This window comes from Gorilla gorilla, chromosome 1 (assembly GCF_029281585.2).
Source record: "Gorilla gorilla gorilla isolate KB3781 chromosome 1, NHGRI_mGorGor1-v2.1_pri, whole genome shotgun sequence".
In the NCBI taxonomy this organism is placed as follows: domain Eukaryota; kingdom Metazoa; phylum Chordata; class Mammalia; order Primates; family Hominidae; genus Gorilla; species Gorilla gorilla.
In genome coordinates, this window is record NC_073224.2 from 17,769,602 (window position 1) to 17,793,373 (window position 23,772).

Below are 23,772 nucleotides of genomic sequence, written 5' to 3' on the forward strand. Positions count from 1 at the left end.
GGCAAAACTATAGGGACAAAAACCACATCAGTGGTCTCCAGGGGCTAGAGGATGGAGGGGTCGATTACAGAAAGCACAAGGGAATCTGGGGGGTTATAAAACTGTTCTGTATTGATTGTTACGGTTAAATGACTAAACTGTGTATCTGTCAAAATTTGTAGAATTAGGGCCAGGTGCGGTGGCTCACATCTGTAATCCCAGCACTTTGGGAGGCCAAGGTGGGCAGATAACCTCAGATCAGGAGTTCAAGACCAGCCTGGTCAACGTGGCAAAACCATCTCTATAAAAATTAGCCAGGCATGGTGGCACATGCCTGTTGTCCCAGCTACTTGGGAGGCTGAGGCAGAAGAACTCTTGAACCCAGGAGATGGAGGTTGCAGTGAGCTGAGATCGCACCACTGCACTCCAGCCTGGGCGATAGAGTGACACCCCATCTCAAAAAAAAAAGAAAAAAAAAACAACTTGTGGAATTATAAACTAAAGAGGGTAAGTTTTACTCTATATAAATTATAGCTCAATAAATCTGACTTCAAAAAAAGATCAAAACAACCATCTGATCCAGGGATTGGCAAAGTACAGCCCTCCAGTGAAACTGATCTCAAACCAGTTTTCATAAATGAAGTTTTGTTGGAAGGCAACCATACGCATTTATTTATGTATTTTCTAGGGATGTTTCATGATACCATTGGTGAAATAGAGTAGTTGCAGTAAAGACTACATGGCCGCCAAAGCCTAAAACAGTTACTTTTGGCCCTTTACAGAAAAGGTTTGCCAATCCCTGATGTACTCAGTTATTTAAAGCTTACTTGCTTCTGTCCAGAGGAAAAATATTTTTTAAAAAATTTTACCTCCAGGCACGATGGCTCACACCTGTAATCCCAACACTTTGGGAGGCTGAGATAGGAGGATCATTTGAGCCCAAGAGTTCAAGACCAGCCTAGGCAACACTGTGAGACCATATATCTCTAAAATAAATTTAAAAGGCCAGGTGTGGTGGTTCACACCTGTAACCCCAGCACTTTGGGAGGCCGAGGTGGGCATATCACTTGAGGCCAGGAATTCGAGACCAGCCTGGCCAACATGGCAAAATCTCATCTCTACTAAAATACAAAAGTTATCCCAGCATGGTGGCGTGTCCCTGTAATCTCAGCTACTCGGGAGGCTGAGGCATGAGAATCACTTGAACCTGGGATGCAGAGATTGCAGTGAGCCAAGATCATACCACTGCACTCCAGCCTGGGCAACAGTGTGAGACTCTAACTCAAAAAAAAAATAAAAATAATTTTAGGCCAGGCATAGTGGCTTATGTGTTTAATCCAAGCACTTTGGGAGAGGCTGAAGCAGGAGGATCGCTTGAGCCCAGTAGTTCAAGACCAAACAGGGCAACCCTGTCTCTAACGTTTAAAAATATACATATATATTTAAAATGCTTTTTAGCCACTGGTTATAGAAATTTCAAACTGCTATATATGTAAAAACAGACCATTTTGCATCTTAAAGCTTATTTGTCCCTTAAGTCTAGCAAACTTGTTGCTCCCAATAAATTAAATGGTTCCTATTTTAGCTCTTCTAAAACATCTAATACTATTACTAGCAACATTTTTTTTTTTTTTTTGAGGCGGAGTTTCGCTCTTGTTGCCCAGGCTGCAGTGCCGGGGCGTGATCTCGGCTCACTGCAACCTCCACCTCCTGGGTTCAAGCAATTCTCCTGCCTCAGCCTCCCGAGTGGCTGGGATTACAGGCATGCGCCACCACACCTGGCTAATTTTTGTATTTTTAGTAGAGACGGGGTTTCTCCATGTTGGTCAGGCTGGTCTCAAAGTCCTGACCTCAGGTGATCTGCCCACCTCAGCCTCCCAAAGTGCTGGGATTACAGGCGCGAGCCACTGCGCCCGGTCCTATTACTAGCAACTTTCATTCAAGTCTCAAAAATATTAAAAGGTGGCAAAGCACCCTCTACTGACAACTAAAAATAAGAAACCAAGCAAGTAACTAAATGACATGACACTTCCAAGCAAGGAATCCTAGCACGGCTCTCATTTTCCTTCTTCACGGTTCTCTTCCCCCAGCTCCCCAAACTTTATCACTTCTGCTTGGACTCTTGAAAGGAATTCAAGAATATTGGTCCACATTATTCTAAGTGAAGTAACTCAGGAATGGAAAACCAAATATCATATGTTCTCACCTATAAGTGGGAGCTAAGCTATGAGGACACAAAGACATAAGAATGATAATGGACTTTGGGGACCTGAAGGGGAAGGGTGGGAAGGGTAAGGTATAAAAGACTACATATTGGGTACAGTGTACACTGCTCAGGTGACATGTGCACTAAAATTTCAGAAATCACCACTAAAGAACTTACCCATGTAACCAAAAACCACCTGTACCCCAAAAACCATTGAAATAAAAATTAAAAAAAAAAAATCAACTTTAAAAAAAAGAATATTGGCCCAAACTTGTAACATGTTGGCAGTGTCTCTCTCTCTACAATGCCAGGCTGGCCTAGAATTCTTGGCCTCAAGTGATCCTCCTGCTTTACCAGTTAAGTTTTTATGTGAGTATATCCAAAGTAATGAAGTTAAGGTTAAAAAAAATTCCAAACTTTATATCTAAAATGAAGATATCTAAACTTTGTATTAGTAATCATCTAGAAAAATAATTTATTTATTTTTGTTTTATTTGTCTTAGAAAGAAGGTCTTTCTCTGTTGCCCAGGGTAGAGCGCAGTGGTGGGATCATAGCTCACTACAGCCCCAATCTCCTGGGCTCAAGTGATCCTCTCGCCTCAGCCTTCTGAATAGCTGGGACTATGGTACACACCATCATGCCCAGCTAATTTTTTATTTTTATTTGCGTGGAGATAGGGTCTCGTTTTGTTGCCCAGGTGATCTTGAACTGCTAGCTTCAAGCAATCCTCCTGTCTTGGCTTCCCAAAGTGCTGGGATTATATGCGTGAGCCACCCAGCCCAGCTACTCACTGAAATTATAAGCCCAGATTGTAGCTCTGCCCAAATGGACAACAAATCAGTAGGTGTGAATGACTATAAAGACGACAGACACTATTCTTAAAATAAATAAACGGACCCGTATGAGAAATTCTCTGTACAGTTCTGATCATGAGGCCTCAAGAACATGTACTAACTGGATAATTTTCAGTAAAGGTGGAGAGGAAGGTCTAGGAGGATAAGGGCTGCACCTCACAGGGACCCTGCTGGTCAGCACGACAACACTGGGGCAGAGGAGCCCTGGGTGGACCCTGCATAGCAATTCCTAAGCATGCTTCTCATTCTCAACCTCATGCCTCCAATTCAGAAAACTATGTGAAAAATGTCTGCATGGCCAGGCGCGGTGGCTGACACCTGTAATCCCACTACTTTGGGAGGCTGAGGTGGGCAGATCATGAGGTCAGGAGTTCAAGACCAGCCTGGCCAACATAGTGAAAACCTGTCTCTACTAAAAATACAAAAACTAGCCGGGAGTGGTGGCACCCACTTGTAGTCCCAGCTACTTGGGAGGCTGAGGTGGGAGAATCGCTTGAACCGGGAGGCAAAGGCTGCAGTGAGCCAAGACCATGCCATTGTACTCAAGCCTGGGTGACAGAGTAAGACTCAGTCTCAAAAAAAAATAAAAAGAAAAAAGAAAAATGTCTGTATTATATGCCCATAGTGGGCTGTCCTAGCAGTACTCCTACATTTCCAAAAGTCTGGTAAAGACAAAAAAACAGGTAAACTGTATTTAATTAAAACGCTTACAGAAATTAAACAAGTACTATTACTTTCACCTCTTTGATAGCTTTTATAAGGTTTTCAGAGACTGTTAAGGGGCCTACTAATAATAGTCTAAACAGCCCGAGAGAGAAAAATTACACAAAGTGGTACAACTACAATATCCCTCCAAGGAACACATAGAATTTGTTCTACTAACCCAAAACATGTAACAAGAACAGTAAAAATTACTCTAAAACTCATAAAAAATAGTCTTTAACTTCTGAGAAGTTGTCGTCTGAAGGATTACTAGTTATATATTTGGATTCACCATGAGCAATGTTACAAATGGTTTTTAAGTTCCATGTGACCTTGAGCATTAAAGTTAAATAGTAACATGGGATAATTAGCTTTATCAGACTAAACTAGGATCCTATGCACCACTCAGAGAGAGCACTGTTTCTAAGAGGAAATTTACTCTGAGTATGAACTATGATTAAGTTCTAATTTGTACTACCAAGACAAAGCCTTATCCCATCCTTAAGTCGGCATAGCCACAAACATAGGCCTAAAGCTCCCTGAGCAACAGAAAGAGGATGGGAAACATGTGCCTGATACCTCCAACGAGAGAAAGATCACAGCATGGGGCAGCCACAGCAGTGGGCAATGACAGGGTCTCAGGCATCTCTTGGCAGTGAAGAAGAGAAGCTCTAGCTGTAAGAGCAGAAAAGCTTTGTCTCTAACGAATGAGACACCAAGGTAAGACTATACTATTTAAGGCTGAAAAATGCCTCAATTTCCCAAATGAACTAACATCACTCGATAAACAAGAGCAAGACCATTCAGTAAGGCTTAATAGATAGCATGAGAAGATCCGCACTAAAAGAACCGGCTGGGCACAGTGGCTCACACCCGTAATCGCAATACTTTGGGATGCTGAGGCAGGAGGGTTGCTTGAGCCCAGGAGTTCAAGACCAACCTGGGCAACATGGTAAGACCCTATCTCTACAAAAAAATTTTAAAAATCAGCCAGGTGTGGTGGCGCACGCTTGCAGTACCAGCTACTTGGAAGGCTGAGGCAGAAGGATCACTTCAGCCCAGGAGGTCATGGCTGCAGTGAGCTATCATGGTGCCACTGTATTCCAGCCTGGGTGATAGAATGAGACCCTGTCTCCAAAGAAAGAGCAGACAGTGAGATTGCTCATCATTTTATTATAAACATCAACTTATTTTTTCCAAATTCTTCTCTATGTTCTTTACAACAAATTAATTGCTTACCAGTTTTGCTTCAAGTCCAAATATCGAATGTTGACTCCTTCTTTAATAGCTTCATAGTTACTTTCAGATCCCTACATGAAAATATCAATAATGTAAGCTTCTCAAGTGCAGGAATGATTTATTTTCACCTTTATATCCCTAGTAGCTAGTGAAGTGCTTCACCCATAACTCAGTTGCTGAATAATGTATACATTAAAAAAAAAATCGCTAAGCAAGTAAACCAATGCATTCCAATATTTCTGGAGATTGACTACCCCATTTCCACTTAATCTGATAACCATACACTATGTTGTTTATTACACTGAAATGTGTTGAAATAAATAAAACAATTAAGGGAACCAGCATTATCATACAACCATAAACATGAATTACAGAGATGAATATTATTGTTTCTTACCCAAATAGCATCGGTAATGTTTTCCTTCAGGGCTCTATTTATATCCCAACTGTATGCATGTTTTTCTGAAGAATCATCTAATTCCCATTTACTGATGTTTGAACTCGTCAGGCTATAAAAGCTTGATCTCTCTCTATCCCAAAGAACACTTGAAAGCTATTCAGAAAAGAAAAGGAAGTCAAATTCACAGATTAACTTCTAATGTTAAGGAACTATTGTTTTAAAAGTCAAATTTCACATATGTGATTAGTAATCCTAGCAGAATTCTTCATTTGGGATTTAAAGAAAGTAGTGATCCCGGGCCGGGTGTGGTGTCTTACCCCTGCAATCCTAGCAGTTTGGGAGGCCGAGACAGGTGGATTGCCTGAGCTCAGGAGTTCAAGACCACCCTGGGCAACATGGTGAAACTCCATCTCCACTAAAATACAAAAAAGTAGCCAGGTGTGGTGGCACACACCTGTAGTCCCAGCTACTCAGGAGACTGAGGCAGGAGAATCACTTGAACCCAGGAGGTGGAGGCTGCAGTGAGCCGAGATCGCACCACTGCACTCTAGCCTGGCGACAGAGTGAGATTCCATCTCCAAAACAAACAAGCAAAAAAACCCAGAAAGGAGTGATCCTGAAATAGAGCTTGAGGGCAAGGTTGGATCTATAGGAAGGAGGATACAGGTGGAAGGCCCAAGAGGAGCAGAGCTGAAAGGTGGGAAAGTTACAGCGTCTTTGGAGAACAAGAAGTCATCCTGTTACATAGGAATGTAGATGATAAGTAGAAAAGAAGAAAAAATAAGGATTTTTTGAAAAATAATGAGGCCAGGCATGGTGGCTCGTGCTTGTAATTCCAACACTTTGGGATACCAAGGAGGGAGGCTCATTTGAGCTCAGGAGCTTGAGACCAGCCTGGGCAAAATGCTGAGACCCTGTCTCTATTTTTAAAAATAAATAAAAATAAAAAATAATGAAAAATCAGGGACATATAGCAGAGAGTGTTGAATGTGAATTTGTAAGTGTAGCAAGCAAGGGAGATATTATCAATAGCTTCTGAACACAGAATTGTGTTTGAATGCGTTTGGCAGAATGTATGTAGTTAGTCATGAAGAGGAGTGTTATTTTGCCTTTTCAGTATATACTTAATCATGAAGTATAGATATTCGGCTTTTTAAAGCTGGATATACATGACTGTTTTGTGTTAAAACTCATCACTGATAGGGCAGAAAGGCCAACAGTAAGTAAACTGAGCAGGTACCAGGAGCTTAGGTGAAATTTATCAAGAGTATAGGTTAGGGCATAACATCAAAAGCAGAAAGATGGGGATGGAAATGAGATTGGATAGAAGTTAAATCTACAGCACCTGGTAAATAACTAGTTTGCTATAGAAGGAGAGGGAGACACAAAAAATAACAAGGTTTTATACCTGGGTCACTGAAAAAAGGGACGGTGCTCTTAACAAAAACAGGTCAAAAGAGAAATGAGTTTTATAGGGTTAAGTGAGTAGCCAATAGGAGAGATGAAAGAATACAATAAATTTGTTTTTAAACATGTTAAGTTTAGGTTTAAAGAACATTCAAGGAAGCAGGTGATAATTATCTGAAACAAGAGGGAAACAGCACAGTAAAAAGAGCATGTTCTTTAAATTCAGACAGGCCTGGGTATGATTCCCAGCTCTGCCACTCAGCAGTTACACACCTTCAGCCTTGCTGAGGGTGCTTCCTCATCTGTAAACTGGAGGGAAAGCATGCTACCTTACAGGTTGTCACAATGATTACACAATATGAATATAACAACTATAGAGCACCAAGCAGCGAGTAGATGGTCCATAAATATTAGTTCAAATCATCTTCCCTTCACTGTGCTAGAGTATGGGGCAGAGAAGTCCAGCCAACAGATCTAGATTTCAGTCATCCACACAGACAGCTGGAGGCATGAGAGTAGAGACACGCTTCTGGTTAAATATAAAAAGTCAAATTAATCTTTAAGAAACACATTTTATATTTTACATAATAGTTTTAGTTCAAAAAATGTACTTGTGAGATAATCTGATTTAAAGATTTTAGTGTTACAATTTACGGGAGAAGGTTAGTATGATCTCATTTCATCATAATAAAAATAGTTCACTAAAAAGACCAAAGGTTTTATTTCGCATAAGCTACTGTCCATATGGAGGAATACTAACTTCAGAGGATACTTTCAACTTATTGATTTAACTAAGAAATAAGCTTGTAAAATAGTTATTTTATAAACTTACTGTGAGATCACTACTAGGAGATAAAATTCCAAAAAGAGAAGAAACTTTTCGACCAATTCCTGAAAGCATGCCTTGCCCCTGAGGCAGGATATGGTGATGAATCTTTCCTGAGCTCTCAGGTATCAACCGAATTAGTTGGCTTCCTGACGAAGACAAAATAAAACTTCCTCCCTGTGAAAAAATATTATGAGGTTAGTTCAGTTTAGCATCGAATGCTAAGATAAAATGAAAAATTCTTTGATACAGAGAAAAATCATCGTAATTGAAATAAATCTAAAAGAATACAAAATAGAACGTTGTTATTTTATTAAAGTAATATATTTCAGAATCCATTCAGTTAATATTATTAATCCTACATAGAAAAACTCTCATAAGAAAAAAACTGGCCAGGCATGGTGGCTCACACCCGTAATCCAGCACTTTGGGAGCCCAAGGCGGGGTGAAACCCCGTCTCTATTAAAAATACAAAAATTAGCTGGGCGTGGCGGTGCACACCTGTAATCCCAGCCACTTGGGAGGCAGAGGCACAAGAATTGCTTGAACCCAGGAGGCAGAGGTTGCAGTGAGCTGAGATTGCGCCACTGCACTCCAGTCTGGGTGGACAGAGTAAAACTGTGTCTCGAAAAAAGAAAAAAAAAAAAAAAAACTTTTGTAGCAGAAAAAAATTGCATATTTTTTAAATTATGATTTTTAAACTACAAGTTCATCATATTTCAGATTCAACAAATTAGGTTATCAGATTTTATTTATTTATATTTTTTGTTTGCTATGTTTTTTAGAGATAGGGTCTCGCTCTGTCACCCAGGCTGAAGTGCAGTGGTGAGATCACAGTTCACTGCAGCCTCAATCTCCTGGGCTTAAGAGATCCTCTTGCCTCAGCCTCCTGAGCAGCTGGGACTACAGGCACACATCACTATGCCCAGATAATTTTTAAATTTTTTTGTAGAGACAAAGTTTTGTTTTGTGGTGCAGACTAGTCTTGAACTCCTGGCCTCAGGCAATCCTTCCGCTTCAGCCATTCAAAGTGGTGAGATTGCAGGCATGAGCCACCATGCTCAGCCAGATTTTGTTTCTTTGTGAACCTACAAAGAAGATAATGCAAGCCATTCTTTATAGTGTCTGACAGTTTTTAAGCCACTCTTATAAAATGTTTCTAAAAGAAATTCGTATCACAAGCTACTATCTGAAATTGATATTTTGGAGTCCTGTGAGAAGAGCCTCCCTTGTCTAACTGTTCAAATCATAGATCCTTACATTCTTCTCTTCCTTGTCTCTTTTTGATCCCTCCCTGGCCTCTATAGTCTCTTTAAAACCCCACATTTTTAGTCATCAAATCTCATTTCCACGGCTGGTGTGCAGTGGCTCATGCTTGTAATCCCAGTACTTTGGGAAGCCAAAGCAGGAGTTATTGCTTGAGCCCAGGAGTTTGAGAATTGCCTGGGCAACATAAGGAGATCCCACCTCTATTTAAAAATAAAAACAAAAATTTATTTCCAAGCCAAATCACAGCTTTCCAATAAATATAAAGGAATATCCGTGGTATACCTGCACTGCTGTTAGGAAACTGTAAGTCTTATCACCTCCCGAATCTACAAAAGTCTCTGTGTAGGTATCTTCACCAGCAAGGCTTGGCCAATAGCGGATAGATCCTTCTCTGGTGGCAACCATGACAGCAACAGCCTCAAAACAAGATCACAACAATCAGCAATCACAATAAAAGAGGAACCCAAAAACAAGCAGTCTGATGGCACTGATATAAAGAAACAGGACAATTTACTATTTGATCAAGAAAAATCAGAAATAAGAACTCACCAGTGTTTCGGTTTGCATTTTTCTAATGGCTAATGATGCTGAACATCTATCTCTTCATGTGCTTATTTGCCATCCTTATATCCTCACTAAGTGTCTGTTCAAGTCCTAGCCCCTATTTTTAAACTGCATTGTTTTCTTATCAAGTTTAGAATTTTAAAAAATATTCTGGATACAAGTCCTTTGCTGGATACATGATTTGCAAATGTCTTCTCACTCTGTAACTTGTCTCTTCATTTTCTTGTCTTTGGCAAAGCAACGCTTTAAATTTTTATTTTACTTTAATTTTATTATTAATTTTATCAAACTTTTCTTTTATGGATCATGCTTTTGGTGATTTCCAAGAACTCTGTCTAATCTCAGGTCATGATGATTTTCTTCTGTCTTCTTCTAAAAGTTTTACTGTTTTACATTTAGATCTATGACCCATTTCAAATTAATCTTTGTAACAAGGTATGAGGTTTAAGGGAAAATTCAATACAATACAATACAAATTGGTCATTTGTAATTTTAAAATTACAAAGGTTCCTACACTATGCATTGATACAGAGAAAAATCATCATCAAAAACCATCCTTTCTGAATTGCTTTTGCACCTTCATCAAAGATCAAATGGGTGCCTTTACGTGGATCTATAACTGTGTTCTCTATTCTCTTACACTGACCTATGTGTGTAGCTCTCTTTGCCAATACCACAATGTCTTGATTTCTATAGGTTTATAGTTATGTCTCAAAATCAAAGAGGATGATTCCTCTAACTTCAGGATGTCCTTGTTGTAAAAAGTTTATTTAAATAAGCTTTTAAGTCACCTACCTGAGTAGAATGTGCTTCACCTGAGGGAGCAGAGTAAGAAAGAGCCACTAAGTCGGCACTCCAGTGGAAATCACTAGGTGGCAGCTGAAGTTCTTTGCAAACCGATAACTGTAGAACAAACCCAAACAGAAAATCTTTCCCATCAAATCCAGTATTTTGAAGATGCATCTGATTTCCCTTCTCTGCATATTTTAGATTCTGACTCACTGCTGGAAACACCATTCTACAAATATTCTTTCTTCTCACATCTCCTTTTAATCAGGCTTTCAGTAACTTTAAAACAAAGTATCTTAAGAGATATTGAATCATGAAAACTTAAAGCTAGACCAAACTCTGAAGAACAACTATCCTCACCCCTTCCCGGGCTAGAAAAGTCCAGTTAAGAGAAGGCTAAGTAAGGTTAAGATGAGTGCTTGGCTTCCTATGGAACCTTCCCAATCTACTCTTGATTTGTTCATCTGACATTTAAAATTAGCATGACCAAAGAGTAATTATACCAAGTTACCTAGGAAACAATTTCTTAGACTCTCAGCCAAATATCAGGATCCCTCAGCTAACTCAGTATGTCCCCCAGGAATTCTCCCTCACCTATTACTCCTAACCACATACACCCTTTTCTAGGCAGCAGTAACACAGAGTTCAGCAGAAGCGAAGAGTTGAGGTAAGCAGGAGCCCTGAGTTCCAACGGAACATGGCCAAGGAAGTAATGACTGGTAGAAGAGAGTAGCGTATCTAAGCTGTAACAAACAGAAAAAGGTTGCTGAGGATAAGTTACTAGACATGCAAATGATAACCCACTGTTGGAAGTGGACAAGTGAAAAGTTTAACTAGCAACTGGTATCATATTTTCTTATTTTATTAAGCATCATTCAGTAGGTTCAACAAAACATAGTTCTATCTTCTCAGAAATATGCAAACTCAAAGTTCATTTGCTTATGTGGATAGCATTTAGTCTGATACTTCATTAGGCAGATGGATTAGCATTATATTCATTGGAAATTTCAATGACTCTAATTTTATTAAACGTAAACAACACAGATCTTCAAAAGGGGGAAACTTTTTTCCCAATACACAAATGTGTATGCATGCTCATTATTTCGCATCACTATGAAAATGCAAACTCTTAATGCCTAAGTAGTTTCATATTGACTATCCTCCAACTGTAAAAAAATGAGGGTAAAAATGAAAAGTCAATTGGCATTCCTCTCCTCTATCTCGTTCCAGCTCTCTAAAGAGCCATTACCTTAGTAATAGGTGACAGAGCAATCTTCCAAATAATGAGCTTCTCTTTGCACACCAGACAAGCCCATCCACCTTCATCTATGTTAATGGTCAGCTGGTCATCGACTAAAGGAAAAAATGAGGTGGGCGATTAATCTTATAGTATAAATCTTTATTACCACACGCTTTACCAAAAAAAAGTAATTGGCACACTCAGAAACGACTACCTCACAACAAATACTTTTGAATATTCCAAAATCATCAACACCAAAAACAATAGATCTATTAACTCTGATAACCAACTTTAGAAATATATCTAATGCCTGTAATCCCAGCACTTTGGGAGGCCGAGGTGGGAGGATCACGAGGTCAGGAGATCGAGACGATCCTGGCTAACATGGTGAAACTCCATCTCTACTAAAACTACAAAAAATTAGCTGGGTGTGGTGGCACGTGCCTGTAGTCCCAGCTACTTGGGAGGCTGAGGCAGGAGAATTGCTTGAACCTGGGAGGTGGAGGTTCCAGTGAGCCCAGATCGTGCCACTGCACTCCAGCCTGGGCAACAGAGCCAGACTCCATCTCAAAAAAAAAGAAAGAAAAAAGAAATATATCTAAAGGCAAAAAGTGTATTTGGGACATTGAATATTCCTTAATTTTTTGTTACAAACAGACCAGATAGCTTATTTCCTATAAGACATATTTAGGCCAGGCACGGTGGCTCATGCTTATAAATCCCAATATTTTGGGAGGCCACCCTGGGAGGACTGCTTGAGGCCAGCCTGGGCAACATAGTGAGACCCTCTCTCTTAAAAAAAAAACAAAAAAAAAAAACCAGGCTTGGCAGTGCACTTCCCAGCTACTAGGGTGACTGAGGCACAGGAGAACCACTTGAGCCCAGGAGATTGAAGCTGCAGTAAACCATGATCACATCACTCCCACCTGGTCACGAGAGCAAGACTCCATATCAAAAAATAAGTAAGCAGAAACAACAAAAAAGAGGCCAGGCAGGCTGGCTCACGCCTGTAATCCCAGCACTTTGGGAGGCCGAGGTGGGTGGATCATGAGGTCAGGAGTTCGAGACCAGCCTGGCCAACATGATGAAACCCCATCTCTACCAAAAATAGAAAAAAAAATTAGCCGGGCATGAGGGCATGGTGGCGTGCACCTGTAATCCTAGCTACTCGGGAGGCTGAGGCAGGAGAATTACTTGAACCTGGGAGGCAGAGGTTGCATTGAGCCGAGATCGCGCCACTGCACTCCAGCCTGGGCAACAGAGCAAGACTCTGTCTCAAAACAAACAAACAAAAAAGAAATATTTAGCAACATTTATAATTTTATCGATAAAGTAACATAAATAACAAACTCATTAACTACATAAAACATTTCAAGGAAAACAATGTGCTTTTGGAGGACCAAAAGCATATAATTTTCAAATAAGAGCTCCTTAAAGGAATGATAAATTATTTATTATATGGAGACAAAGAGTTACGTTCTCTATTAAGTGACAAAACTAAATTAGCATATGTCTTAAGTATTGGTGGTAAACCTCCACAAATGTGTTAACAGCCCTGGAAATTTTATTAAGTTGAGCTTTGCTCTTTACTTACAGAAAGGTAGAAGGGTGAAGTAAAAGGCATAGATAATGTACAAGCAAAAATATCAAACCAAGCCCAGGCTAAGTGAGGCTTTTTGCTCAACTGAACTATCTGCTCAGTAATTTTCTTTTTCTTGAAAGCACTACAACTCCAGATCCTCGACTGGTGTGCCTTTAAGGGCTGACTTAACAGTAGTTTGCAGGTTTCTAAGTGGGGAAGAGTTCTTCAAGTTGACACACCTCTTTGTTTTATATATCCTAATTTCTAGGGACTCTCTGAATTTCTAGATTTGGGGCTGTGTTATTTAATCTAGTCTGTTAAAATATGAGTAGTACATTAAAAGGTTTAAATGTAATTTAAACTGAAATTTTTAGAGGGGGAAAAATATACACATATATACAATATATATATACATTTATTTATTTAAAACAGAACAATGTATAGAAAGGTTAGTAGTTGTCTGAAAACAACTATCCCTAAAGCTCCCAAGGACCTACAGGCAAGATGTGCCAAGTTCCAGTTGATGAGATATATTCCTTCTTCTAAAACAGAGTAATTTCAGCATTTTTTTTTTACTGTTATTAACAGTTATACAGTAAATAGAGTTATTCACAGCATAATACATTTTACATCATGATACACCCATATACAATTTAAGTAAAACAAACAAAATTTACTAAACATATGAGATGCATTCTATTTCTTCTTTTTTTAAATGCTGGTCAAGAACCGCTAAATTTTGGTCACCCCTACAATTTGAAAAATACCGTTCCAGAAAAATCACAAAGATCTAGAATTCAAGCCTTAATAAAAATGACTTCAGCAGATATTAAGGCTGCTCTGAACTTTGCTCTTCCAGTGTCATCCAACTGCTCATCTTTAAAGTTGCCTTTCTAAGCTTGTGTTGATTGTATCTGTCAAAATTCCACACTAATTCTCCACCAACAGACTCTTCTAAAGGTACACCACGACAATGGTAACGTCATAAATTTGTGCACACAGCCTCTGGGATGCTACGTAGGATCCAGAAATGGAGGTAGGACTTGATTTTACTGTATTATTAAACCCAATAACATGAGGTGCCAGTTTTGGGGTTTAACGGGAAACTTCATAAACCTGATCAACTCTGTAAACAGGACTGAATTTTGCATATACAGTATTTCCCCCTTTTATCTGCAGTTTCAAATACCTGTGGTCAATCGTAGTCTGAAAATATTAAATGGAAAATTCAAATGAACAATTCCTAAGTTGTAAATTGCATGCTGTTCTGGTAAAGTGATAAAATCTCATACTGTCCCGCCTAAAGGTTGTGAATCAACCCTTTGTGCAGCATATCCATACTGTATACCCCAAGCTTGTCCAACCCACGGCCCAGGGATACGTGTGGCCCAGGACAGCTTTGAATGCGGTCCAACACAAGTTTGTAAACTTTCTTAAAACATGATGAGATTTACACACAGACCTTTTTATTATTTATTTTTAGCTCATCAGCTATTGTAAGTGTATTTTATGTGTGGCCCAAGACAATTCTTCCAAGTGGCCCAGGGAAGCCAAAAGTTTGGACACCCCTGAGACTATCCAGCTGTTTGTCACTTAGTAGCTGTCTCAGTTACCAGATGAACTGTCGCAGTAATGCAATGCTTATATTCTCATTTTAGTTAATGACCCCAAACGAAGTACAAGAGTAGTGCTGCTGGTATATTGTTATAATTGTTCTTTATTATTACTGTTGTTCATCTTTACTTTGCCTAATTTATAAACTAAAGTTTATCATAGGTGTGTATGTATTAAAAAAACACAGTATATATAAGGTTTAGTACTATACAAGGTTTCAGGCTTCCACTGGGGATCCTGGAAGATATCCCCCAAAGATAATGGGGGACTACTGTACAGTACCTAAAACCATTAAAGACTTAATTTGATTGTGTTCAAATGAACTCATTCTCCTTCTCGAATGTATTATACATCTCAATTACAGTAAAAAAAAAAAAAAACTAAAGTGGCCAGATGTGGTGGCTCACGCCTGTAATCCCAGCACTTCGGGAGGCCAAGGAGGGCACATCACCTGAGGTCAGGAGTTCAAGACCAGCCTGGCCAACATGGTGAAACCCTGTCTCTACTAAAAATACAAAAAATTAGCTGGGCGTGGTGGCTCACACCTATAATCCCAGCTACTTGGGAGGCTGAGGCAGGAAACTCGCTTGAACCTGGGAGGTGGTGGTTGCAGTGAGCTGAGATCACACCACTGCACTCCAGCCTGGGTGACAGAGTGAGACTCTGTCTCAAAAAAATAAAAATAAAAAAAAACTAGACAGGCCACCCATCTCTCACCATCTACGTAAAGGTATACTAGAGAAAACATAAATTTAATCTCTATGCCACATCTAGGCTCCATTTTAAACTGCTAATACAGGTAAATGGAAAGATGACACCTACCTTCAGCCAATGTTAGGGCTTCCATGACTTTAACAGGAAGAGAAGATCCAAACGTTTTCACATCATAGTTCACAGACTCAGTTATGGAGTGGTGTGGGAACATTCGTGTTGGTGTTCCCCTAAAGAAAAGAGTCTATATTACCTTACTTGTAACTTAAAATTTTCCATTATCCTAATTTTTTATGTATATATTTTCACAATAAGGAGTTCTTTGAAAAAAATTAACACTAGCTCATATTTACCATGTAATTAAATGTAATATTTTTCATGTAAAAAAAAAACAAAACAGGATTTAGGAAAACTTGGCTTCAATCCCATAGACTCTAGTATTGAAATGCATGCCTGTATTCACTTAAACTCCTTATAATTCTGCCTCCTTAGCTGTGAAATAAGGCTTAACTAGACCAGTGTTTTTTTTTCAAACAGCGGGTCATTTTGCAGATCTCAACATTTTTGAAAGACAGAATATAAAACATCAGCTTTTACCATATGTTGTGGTCAAATACATTTTATAAATATTGGCTTAGATGAGATTTAAGCTCATCTGGCTTTAGGGGTTTAAGAGTCTACCAGACCTGGCAGGAGCAGTGGCTCACGTCTATAACCTCAGCACTTTGGGAGGCCGAAGCGGGAAGACTGCTTGAGACCAGGAGTTCAAGACCAGCCTGGGGAATGTGGCAAGACCTTGTCTCTACAAAAAAAATTTTAAATTAGCCGGGCATTGTGGCACCAGCCCGTAGCCTGGGCGACAGAGAGTGAGAGGGGTCTCTTAAAAAAAAAAAAAAAAAAAAATCTATCGGATCTGTACAACCAAGCAAGAAATCGAACAGGTTACGAGCATCAGCTGTTACATGGTCTTCAACAGCAGATATCACAGTAAAAACTTTATTTCTTGCTCACCCTCTTAACATTTAGAATATTGTAAAGTCACCAGAATAAAAGTTATTCTATGTCTTATCAAGAGAATTAAATGAGAAGATGCACATACAGAAGGGCTGAGGGCTTTGTTTCCTGACAGAGGATAACAAAGGTTTTTCTTCAAATGATCACAAGAAGAGATTTAAATAAAACAACACACAGTAAATAAAGTATGCTTTTATTCTCCAACTTTTCGCAAAAGGAATAGAAAACACTGACAAGATCAGCACTTTGAAAAGAACTTTTCAAAATATGCCAAAAAAAGTCAAAGATACGGTGTATTCTTTCAAAACCTCTTCTCCTTTAAAGTACTGAAAAATTTTACAGATAAATTTTAACCATAATTTCAAGACACAATACTTTGTGTTTCCTGCAGGGAAAAACTCATTTTTTATAGATGAATTCAGAGAAAACTATGCAGAAACACTAAAGTTTTAGGTTAATTATGAACAAGGTGTGTGTGTGGGGGGGGAAGGGTGTGTGTGTGTGTGATGATTTTACTGGTGCTCCAAACCATCAGTTTTAGTAACTAAACTACCACAGTACTCTTAGCTCACTTATGTAAAGCCTTTTCCTTATAATTTACCTAGAAAGTTAAATTCCGTAGCTAGAAACCCTTTAATTACCTATCATCAGATATTAATGTCAGTTGGTATGTTAGGCATTAAACAATGATCTTTCAGGGTTGTAGGTCCTCATTATCACCATCACCTTACATCTGCATCGTGGCAATTCATAATAACTCCTCTGACTCAGGTGAGATATATTATCGCCATTTCACAGATGAAGAAAATCACGAGTAACTTACACCAGATCACACGGGTAGTAGGTGGGAAGTGGGTAACCACTGATGCAAATCCAGTTTGTACTTCACTTCTGCAAAAAGGTATCCATGAAAAATGCAAAGTGGGGAATCAACTGATCAACTGATAATCAAAACGAAGCAGATACTACCTGCAACAGTGGAAAAGGTCTATTTTCCAATACTGTGGCATTCTCTTCCGCCGCCCCGGTTCCAAAGGCTTCTAAAGACAATAACCTATCCGGCCCACTGCGGCCCGTGAGCCTGTTGGTTGCCAGACCCAAACAGGGAGATCACTTACCGCGAGCTTAGCGAGCTACGCCGGCCGACCGGCGAGAAGAGCACTGGGGAGCTGACTGCAGACCCCAGGGGCAGACCCTTCCTGCTAGCCGTCCGGGGCGTGGAGCCGGGCCCGAGTCCGGCCAGCGGGCCCCTTCGGGACCCGGTACCCGGGGTCCGCGGAGAAGGGGCGGCTGGGAACATGACTCCAAGGAGCAGCGACTAGGACAGCGAGGGATCTGGCGGTCAGGTTGCAGCGCGGACTGCGCGCGGAACTTAAACACCTAAGGGAAGAGATGGCGCGCGATGATGACGTCAAACGCAATGGCTCCCGCGGGTTGTGGTCGGAGCGCTGGCGGGGGCGTGATCGTGACGTTAAGGGCGGTGCCCAGTCAGCGAGGTAGGTTGGGAAGGCAGCCGGCGGCCCCAAATCTAGAACCGCTGCAGTGCCGAGCTTCCAGGGACGTGAAGCCGGAAAGCCAAGCGCCCTTCTTGACTGCGCCTAGGTGGAACTGGCCCTCCAGCAGCTTGAACGTAGCCTCTTTTCACACTGGTAGTTCCTGAGCCTCTTGTGAAATGAAAGATGTTCCTCAGTCCAAGCTGAGGACGGAGAAAAGCCGTAAAGCTGACACTGGTATCGCACTGTGATATTTGTTGTTTTCTAGCTTTGCCATTTTCCCATTCAACTTTGCGCAGTCTCATCCACGCTGATGACGCCACAAATCCGTGTCTCTAACCTGGATCCAGCTCAAAACCCCCAGACCCCTATCATTCAGCTCCCTAGGGGACAATTTCAGCTGGAAGTCCTGCGAACTCCTCACAATCCACTTATGAAAAGCGCATTCGTGTTTTCCTTTAGGACCCCTCTCTTACCACCATCTCTGTTCCAGCTTGGTAAAACTGGCCAGTTGTCCAAGGCAAAGAGAAGAGCTCTATCTGCAGTCATCCCTCACACCTACCTCCACCCTAAGATCATGGTATACGTTGTAAGGTCCTACGTGTCTGTACTAGATCACACATTTGCACTGCCTCTGCCCTGATTCTGGTACTTACCTTTCCCTCAACCACTGCGTAGCCTCTTTTCTGCCAGCGGGAGGGAGTGGGGGAGATGGGGAGAGGGTTCCTTACCTGTGTCTAGTCTTCCTCCACTCTATCTTCTCACTGCCAACACAACGAATTAAGGCAAACCTAATGCTGCTCTTGGGCCTGTAAATGCTTCAGGGGTTGACCATTGCCAGTAGGTTATTTGCTAAGCTCCTTTGCAAGGTCCTATGTGATCTAAGTCAGGTTGGCTTTTCCGTCCGTGTTGTACTTCCAGCACTTCCCACTTGCACTCCACATTCCAAGAACTTAAAAACCCAAATCTCCCTCCAGTGCCCATGTCCATGTTTCTTTCACCTGGAATGCACTCCCTGCCTTGTTGGTCCAGAAGGCACCTACCTTCCGCATCAAGTCAGTTCTGTGCTGCCTTCTCAGTGAAACCTTCCACAGGATTAGGTCCCCTTTATGCTTCGTCCGCTCTGCTCCTGTGTGTAGACTGTATTTTTATCCTGCATAATAGTTTGTTTTCATAATTGTCAAGTACTTCCTTTTAAATGTCTTGACAGCAGGAGCAGTGACTTTGTTACCTTTGTGGCACACAGTAACAGACACATAGTAGACTTTCATTCAACATGTGTTGAAATAAGGGAATGGTTAAGTAAACATTGACGTATCCACATGTGGGAGACCACAGTGTGGGTGTCAGTTGTTGACATTCCCCTGGGAAGCCAGTCATCTATCTATGCACCAGTGGCATCTGAGCAGTCATCTTGCCAAGGTTACATAGGCTAGCTGCTTTACTCCTTCTCCCACCTGGGTGTCTAACCCAACTTGGCAGCTTGTTGAGTCTTATAGCTCTGAGAGCCCAGTGCATTTCCTCCCTGTTTCATTCTTACAAGGAGGGGTGTGAAATAGGCAATAGAGAGTATTAATAGTTGTGTCTGAGAGGATTGGTGGGATCAATTTTATTCTTGTGCTTTGTTGGACTGGTTAGTGGTTTCCCCAGCATCCTAATGTAAAAGCTGTTGTTTGCAGGAGCTAGAATGACTTGTCAGCCACCTTTGAGCAAGAACTTGCCTGGAGTCCAAACGTATGGCTATTGAAGGATATAGTAAGCAGACAGCACTAAAAGTCATCCATTTGTTACGGATTTAGTGAGTACCTACCATGTGCCAGGCTATGTGATAATTGCTAAGGCTTATAACTAAACAAAGCCCATGGGTCCTACCCTAATGGAGATTACAGACCAATGAGAAAGACAGACACTGAAAAAATGAACACAAATATCCAGCTACAAGCTGAGATGTGTACTATGAAATAAAAGAGCAAAGTGTATGAGAGAGAATCACTGGGGCTACCTATTTTTGGATGGAGGTCTATAAAGGCCTCTGGGAGAAAAGGACATTTAACCTGAGACATGAAGCATAAGAGAATAGGAGGAAGAATGTTTCAGGCAGAGGATCCTTCGCCAAAGGTCCTGAAGCAGCAAAGGACTTGGTGCATTCTAGGAACTTTATTTATTCTTATTTTACTTTATGATTTTTCTAGAGATTGGGTCTTACTCTGTTGCCCAGGCTGGAGTGCAGTGGCGTGATCAAAGCTCACCACATCCTTAACCTTCTGGGCTTCAGTGATCCTCCTGCCTCAGCCTCTGAGTTGGGACCATGGGCATGTACCACCACACCTGCCTATTTTTTATTTATATATATATATATATATTTAGAAATGGGGTCTCATGGCCAGGCACAGTGGCTCACGTCTCTAATCCCAGCACCTTGCAAGGCTAAGGTGTGGGAGGATGGCTTGAGGCCAGTAGTTCAAGACCAGCCCCTGGGCAACATAGCAAGACCCTGTCTCCCCAAGAAATTTTATTTTAAATTCTAAAAAAATACAATTAAAAAATGGGGTCTTGCTATGTTTCCCAGGCTGGTCTCAAACTCCGGGCCTTAAGTGATCCTCAAGCCTCAGCCTCCTGAGTAGCTGAGATTAGAGCCAGGGACTTTAAACAAACAAATCAACTTGAAAGACTAAAAGTAAAGGGAATTGGAGAAATAAGGAGAGACCATGAAGGGCCTTGTAGGCTCTGTCAAATAAGATCCTAGAGAAGGCCAGGCATGGTGGCTCACACCTGTAATTCCAGCACTTTGGGAGGCCCAGGCAGGTGGATTGCCTGAGGTCAGGAGTTCAAGACCAGTCTGGCTAACATGATGAAACCCCGTCTCTACTAAAAATACAAAAAAATTAGCTGGGCACGGTGGTGTGTGCCTGTAATCCTAGCTACGTGGGAGGCTGAGGCTGGGGAATTGCTTGAGCCAGGAAGGTGGAGGGTGCAGTGAGCTGTGATGGCGCCACTGCCCTCCAGCCTGGGCGACAGAGCAAGAAATGCAAATCAAAACCACAATGAGATATCATCTCACACCAGTTAGAATGGAGATCATTAAAAAATCAGGAAACAACAGGTGCTGGAGAGGATGTGGAGAAATAGGAACACTTTTACACTGTTGGTGGGACTGTAAACTAGTTCAACTATTGTTGAAGTCAGTGTGGCGATTCCTCTGGGATCTAGAACTAGAAATACCATTTGACCCAGCCATCCCATTACTGGGTATATACCCAAAGGAATATAAATCATGCTGCTATAAAGACACATGCACACGTATGTTTATTGCGGCACTACTCACAATAGCAAAGACTTGGAACCAACCCAAATGTCCAACAATGATAGACTGGATTAAGAAAATGTGGTACATATACACCATAGAATACTATGCAGCCATAAAAAGGATGAGTTCATGTCCTTTGTAGGGACATGGATGAAATTGGAAACCATCATTCTCAGCAAACTATCGCAAGGACAAAAAACCAAACACCGCATGTCCTCACTCATAGGTGGGAATTGAACAATGAGAACACTTGGACACAGGAAGGGGAACATCACACACCAGGGCCTGTTGTGGGGTGGGGGGAGGGGAGAGGGATAGCATTAGGAGATATACCTAACGTAAATGACGAGTTAATGGGTGCAGCACACCAACATGGCACATGTATACATATGTAACAAACCTGCACGTTGTGCACCTGTACTCTAGAACTTAAAGTATAATTATATATATATATATCTAAAGACTGTCTCAAAAAAAAAAAGAAAAAAATCATAGAGAAAACAGATGGTACCCTCAAGCTAGGTAGTTAAAAGAATTTAATAAAGGAATGTTAGAGGCTGGGGGTGGTGGCTCACACCTGTAATCCCAGCACTTTGGGAGGCCAATGAGGGCAGATCACCTGAGGTCAGGAGTTTGAGACCAGCCTGGCCAACATGGCAAAACCCTGTCTCTACTAAAAATACAAAAATTAGCCAGGCACAGTGGCTCACGTCTGTAATCCTAGCACTTTGGGAGGCCGAGGCGGGCAGATCACGAGGTCAGGAGTTCGAGACCAGCCTGGCCAATATGGTGAAACCCCATCTCTACTAAAAATACAAAAAGTAGCTGGGCGTGGTGGCGCGTGCCTGTAGTCCCAGCCACTCGGGAGGCTGAGGCAGAAGAATTGCTTGAATCCAGGAGGCGGAGGTTGCAGTGAGCTGAGATTGCACCACTGCACTCCAGCCTGGGCCACAGAGTGAGACTCCGTCTCCAAAAAAAAAAAAAAGAAAGAAAAAAATACAAAAATTAGCTGGGCATGGTGGATGCACGCCTGTAATCCCAGCTACGCAGGAGGCTGAGGCAGGAGAATAGCTTGAACCCAGGAGGCAGAGGTTGCAGCGAGCCAAGATTGGCCACTGCACTCCAGCCTGGGCAACAGGGCAGAAAAAAAAAAAAAAAAAGTAGCAGTTCATATTGAAAAGGCTATGGGGAAACAAGCACTGCTTACATATCTATCTGGTGGGACTGTAAAAGTACAATCTTTTAAGAGGACAATTTCTATCAAAAAGCCTTATAATTACTTGGCAATTTCACCTTAGAAATTTATGTGAAAAAGTCAAATAACAAAGACAGTATTGTTTATAATAGTGAAGGAGGTAGAAAGTAACATAGATGGCCAACTATAGATTTATAGTGCATCCACATTATGGAAAACTGAAAAAAAATACAAAGGTCCTGAGTCTGAAAAAAAAAGCATTATGAAAAGCTATATTTAAAAGAATACATATGGATGTGAGTAGTGAACACTTAACAATGTAGGAAAATATTCATGCAAATTTTCTAAAAAGCAGTTTGGTTAAAAATAGTATGTGCAGAGAATTAGGTCAAAGTTGCAGTTACGTAAGATGCGTAAGTCTAGAGATCTAATGTACAGCATAAGGATTATAGTTAACAACATTGTATTATATCCTGAAAATTTGCTGAGAGGAGATTTTATAGACTCTTTCCTCAAAAAAACTCAAAAAAGGTAACTATGGAAGATGAAGGATAGGATAATTTGCTTGACTGTAGTTTACTGTGCATATACATATCAACATCATGTACACCTTAAATATATAGAATAAAAAATAGTGTGTGCAGTGATACGGTTCAGGACCTACCACCCCAAAATGTGGCACCTTGGCATTTGAGAACACAGTAGAAGCAGGAAGATCATTCTCTGACCTTCTTCCACCCTTCTCCCCTAAAACAGGTCTTAAGACCCTCATTTGAGAGATGCCTTCCCTGTACCTGGAGGAAAGAAACATCCTTATCTCTGAAGACACAGGGCCACAGAGAAGAGTCTGAACAAACAGGCTTTACCAATTTCCCCCAGTTGTTACCGTTAGATCAGACCTTTGTCCAGTCATACCTTTCCACAAGTTGTCCACTCATCAACCCTAAGCATAAAAATGCACAAGTTTCCCTGTTTGTTTGGGTCTTCATTTCCAAGGGCTCCTATGTCATGTTAAACTTTTAAATAAATTTGCATGCTTTTCTCTTGTGAATCTGGTTTTTGTTATAAGGGCCTTAGCCATGAACCTAAGATGGTAAGGGTTTCTTTTCCCCTACATGCAATATAAGCGGATTTAAATTTTATTAAAATAAATAGAAAAATACCTCCCCAGTGTAGACATGTGTGTATGTGTGAGGCACCCAGCCAACTTGTGGTTCCACTTGGAGACGAGCCTCTCCTCTGTACGTCCTTCCCAAAATATCACCTTTGCAGTTAAGATCAAACTTTGATTTATGTGGGACTAACTAACAACTGCAGTCGACAATAGGAAAGCAGCCAGAATGATTCCCTGCCGACGTGGTGGAATTATTAGACTCCCAT

At 41.0% G+C, this 23,772-nt stretch overlaps 1 protein-coding gene and 1 long non-coding RNA gene across 4 annotated transcripts in view; one reads left to right on the top strand and one right to left on the bottom strand.

The window, feature by feature from the left end:
- The window catches only part of NUP133 (nucleoporin 133), a 66,436-nt gene extending 48,622 nt beyond the window's left edge, over window positions 1-17,814 (bottom strand). The window contains exons 1-8 of one of the 3 annotated variants that reach the window (XM_019031672.4): window positions 17,516-17,814; window positions 15,495-15,613; window positions 11,486-11,589; window positions 10,243-10,350; window positions 9,166-9,300; window positions 7,621-7,791; window positions 5,379-5,534; window positions 4,982-5,052 (exon numbers count right to left, since the gene is read on the bottom strand). In XM_019031672.4, the coding sequence (XP_018887217.1) occupies window positions 4,982-5,052; window positions 5,379-5,534; window positions 7,621-7,791; window positions 9,166-9,300; window positions 10,243-10,350; window positions 11,486-11,589; window positions 15,495-15,613; window positions 17,516-17,697 (1,046 nt within the window). In that variant the 5' untranslated portion in view covers window positions 17,698-17,814. Of the gene's footprint in view, window positions 1-4,981; window positions 5,053-5,378; window positions 5,535-7,620; window positions 7,792-9,165; window positions 9,301-10,242; window positions 10,351-11,485; window positions 11,590-12,676; window positions 12,742-15,494; window positions 15,614-17,220; window positions 17,483-17,515 lie in introns of those variants that run through there. The other 2 variants (XM_063707635.1, XM_063707636.1) reach the window with 2 other exon arrangements.
- Window positions 17,803-23,443, top strand: LOC109027836 (uncharacterized). Its single transcript, XR_002006922.4, has 3 exons — window positions 17,803-17,893; window positions 19,570-19,688; window positions 23,149-23,443. It is a non-coding gene; the product is annotated as an uncharacterized lncRNA (long non-coding RNA).
- Window positions 23,444-23,772: the final 329 nt, after the last annotated feature.